The sequence below is a fragment of the Priapulus caudatus genome, unplaced genomic scaffold (genome assembly GCF_000485595.1).
Source record: "Priapulus caudatus unplaced genomic scaffold, Priapulus_caudatus-5.0.1 Scaffold2086, whole genome shotgun sequence".
NCBI lineage: Eukaryota > Metazoa > Priapulida > Priapulimorpha > Priapulimorphida > Priapulidae > Priapulus > Priapulus caudatus.
This window is the reverse complement of record NW_014579147.1, coordinates 6,527-10,460: the sequence shown is the minus strand read 5'-3', so window position 1 is coordinate 10,460 and position 3,934 is coordinate 6,527. Positions and strand designations below refer to the sequence as shown.

General features: G+C 42.1%; 1 protein-coding gene across 1 annotated transcript; it reads left to right on the top strand.

Annotated features, from left to right (window-relative positions):
* Positions 1–20: 20 nt before the first annotated feature.
* On the top strand, positions 21–1,457 carry LOC106818197 (uncharacterized protein K02A2.6-like). Its single transcript, XM_014822923.1, has 2 exons — positions 21–1,181; positions 1,446–1,457. Exons 1-2 carry the CDS (start codon positions 21–23, stop codon positions 1,455–1,457), a joined length of 1,173 nt encoding a protein of 390 aa, XP_014678409.1.
* The last annotated feature ends 2,477 nt before the right edge of the window (positions 1,458–3,934 follow it).

Genomic DNA, 3,934 nt, shown 5'->3' with positions numbered 1-3,934 from the left:
GCTAATCCGTGCCATTGAACATGGACACTGGGCAGATGAGGAACTTGTTCCATATGGCATATCTGACAGTGAAGGATGAGTTAGCAGTCTTCAATGGCTTGGTGCTGAGGAACACACGCATTGTGTTGCCAGTTTCGTTACGTCAGCAAGCAATCGAATTGGCCCACGTCGGACATCAAGGTGTCGTCAAGACCAAGAGCTTGTTACGCGAGAAGGTTTGGTTTCCGGGTATAGACCGTTTGGTGGAAGACCGAATTAAGCAGTGTTTGCCATGCCAAGCTGCTACCACCAACAACGCAGAAGGACCAGAACCTCTCAAGATGACAACACTATGGCCATGGAAAGAAGTGGCAGTAGATTTTGCCGGTCCATTTCCGACGGGAGAATACTTGCTAGTAGTGGTAGATGAGTATAGTAGGTTTCCAGAGGTAGAGCTGGTGACAAGTACATCATCGAAGGCCACAATTGCTAAACTAGATAGCATATTTGCCAGGCAAGGTATACCAGACACAGTGAAAACCGACAACGGACCACCGTTTAATGGTGCAGAATTCTTATCGTTTGCAGAAGAGTTGGGATTTCATCATCGACGTATTACACCGTTGTGGTCACAGGCAAATGGAGAAGCTGAACGATTCGTGAGAACACTAAATAAGACAATCCGAGTGTCTAACATCGAAGGTCGAAATTGGAAGCACGATTTAGTTCGATTTCTTCATCAATATCGAGCGACGCTGCACTCGAGCATTGTGATGTCACCAGCAGAGGCCCTCAACAACCGAAAGATGAAGGTACAACTACCAGAAACTAACCTTCAGGGAGACAGGGAAGCTCGAGATATTCGTGCAGTCGATAAGCGGAGGAAGGACAAGATGAAGTCTTATGCTGACTACAAACGCCCTGCAAGAGAGAGTAGGATTCAAATTGGTGATACCGTCATAGTGAAGCAGCAAAGGTCGAATAAGCTGTCTACACCGTACGATCCACGACAATACAAGGTGCAGAATCGAAAAGGGAGCATGGTAACAGCTAAGCGGGGAGATCATGAGATAACACGCAATCTTTCGAAGCTCAAACGCGTACATCCAGTCGCGAATGGAGAAGAAATGGATGATGAAGTAATGGTGGAGTTACCACTGGACGAACCACACGATGCTCTACGCGACAACGCAGAGGGGAACGTCAGACGCTCTACACGTACCAAGCAAGCGCCTACGCGTTTCAAAGAGTTTGTTATGCATATTTAGATTCAAGGTAACTTACAGACGACGTTAGGAGCTGTAGGTTAAAACATAGCTGTTTGCTAAAGAAATGGATTTTATATTGTGACTTACTACTAGTGTAGAGATTACTGTTTTCAAATGTTGAACCGATGAACAAGTTTGGTTAACGCATAAAGATTTTCACTTAAAGTCCAGTTGAGCCGATGTGTCTATAACATACAGATACTGAAATGAGTCTAAAGTTTGCGCAGACAAATATAATTTTTAATCCAAGTAGAGGAGGAATGTAGTGTAGTTAGTATGTTATGCTTTACTTTCTGTATTCGTTTACGAACACGTGATCTATGACATTATTGTATATGCAACACGTCACGGTGAGAATAAAACATACGGGGTCCTTGAGCCTGTGTGATGAACAGAAACAGACGTGTTTAATTGAGTGTTCAGAGGCAAGAGCTTACAACACTATACAGTCCAAACACTTCAGAGTAAATGTTAGGTTTGGTGGTGTTGACATACTGCTGTGCCTTGACGTAGATCGAGCAAAGTCTACTCTATCAAAGCTGGCGGTGTACGCGGACACTAACCGTGTGGTAGAAAAAACCCAGAACGCCTAGAAAGTCAATAGACATTAGACACTCCTTGGCATTACTTTATAGCTATAGCGCTATAACCGCTATAGCGACCATCAAAGCTGTAGTGTTTTTTAGTTTGGCTTAGTTCAGGCTACCATTTTGTATTGTTTTTAAAAAGAGATCTGAATTTGATTACGACGTTATCGATGGATATGAAATCCGCAATTTCCGATCAACCTCGTTCGAACGGTGAAGTACGTAAGTAAAGTATCATTTAAAGTTTTATCTTTTAAAGTTATCTTTAAGTTCATCTTTAAGTTTATCTTTAAAGGTTTATCTTTTAAGTAAGTAGTTTTAAAGTAACGCACTCATTTTTTGCCAGCTCGAATACTAACCAAAAATATCCAAAGCTAATTGTCGTGATCTGTGGTCACGACTATTGTGGATTTATATCAGAAACTTATCAAAGAGATTAACACACGTTTATGCCGGAATAGAGTACCGAAGTGATGACGTCACGGTGGCATGACAACGAGCCTGCTGGTTCTACACAATCATATGCTCTGGTAACATTAACTGCGTGTCGTGTTTTGTACCCGATTGTAACCATCATTCTGAGAGTCATTATTGCAGTTTTTATAGATTTCAAAAGGATGGAAGGGAAAAGCAAGCTTTTTTTTTTAATTAATTTTTTTTTAATTCATTAAATATTGTAAGATCGACTTGCTACCGCATGCTTACCGCTGTCGCAGCGCACACACTCGTGTTTTACGTACGCACAACATTTTCACGCCAGTTAATGTTATGGAGCCAGGGCTTGTGTAGAACAAGCCCGTGCGTTGTCTTGGCAAGNCTCAACAACCGAAAGATGAAGGTACAACTACCAGAAACTAACCTTCAGGGAGACAGGAAAGCTCGAGATATTCGTGCAGTTGATAAGCGGAAGAAGGACAAGATGAAGTCCTATGCTGACTACAAACGCCATGCAAGAGAGAGTAGAATTCAAATTGGTGATACGGTCATAGTGAAGCAGCAAAGGTCGAATAAGCTGTCTACACCGTACGATCCACGACCATACAAGGTGCAGAATCTAAAAGGGAGCATGGTAACAGCTGAGCGGGGAGATCATGAGATAACACGCAATCTATCGAAGTTCAAATGCGTACATCCAGTCACGAATGGAGAAGAAATGGATGATGAAGCAATGGTGGAGTTACCATTGGACGAACCACACGATGCTCTACGCGACAACGCAGAGGGGAACGTCAGACGCTCTACGCGTACCAAGCAAGCGCCTGCGCATTTCAAAGAGTTTGTTATGCGTATTTAGATTCGTGGTAACTTACAGACGACGTTAGGAGCTGTAGGTTAAAAACTTAGCTGTTTGTTAAAGAAATGGATTTTATATTGTGACTTACTACTAGTGTAGAGATTACTGTTTTCAAATGTTTAACTGATGAACAAGTTTGGTTAACGCATAAAGGTTTTCATTAGAAGTCCAGTTTAGCCGATGTGTCTATAATATACAGATACTGGAATGAGTCTAAAGTTGACGCAGACGAATATAATTTTTAATCCAAGTAGAGGAGGAATGTAGTGTAGTTCGTATGTTATGCTTTACTTTCTGTATTCGTTTACGAACACGTGATCTATGACACTATTGTATATGCAACACGTCACGGTGGGAATAAAACATACGGGTTCTTTGAGCCTGTGTGATGAACAGAAACAGACGTGTTTACTTGAGTATTCAGAGGCAAGAGCTTACAACACTATAGTATTAATCATGTATTAATTATTAAACAAAATATGTTATTATGCTCCATATTAAAACCGTCTTCACTCTCACCTGTGATCGAGCGGATTAGATTCACTTATAGCTACCTGTTGACGAGGCAGGGCTCGCCATGGAGGCTGCACGTCAACACGAGGTCCGTCAAATTCTGCCCAAACTCGTGTCTCCTCTTCAGATTATCCGGGGAGCTGTAGAGGTTGCCGATGAAATTGCGGAATCTATCGCCGCTCGTTCCGTAATCGCCAATCTCGTCAAAGTCACGGTCTTGTTCGTCCTCTACCTGAATATATACAATTCCAATGAAATAAAATGTCCTCAATAGAATGTCCGCGCTATTATTA

Coding starts and splice junctions, on each gene's coding strand:
- LOC106818197 (XM_014822923.1), top strand. CDS start 21: ATGGACACTGGGCAGATGAGGAACTTGTTCCATATGGCATATCTGACA.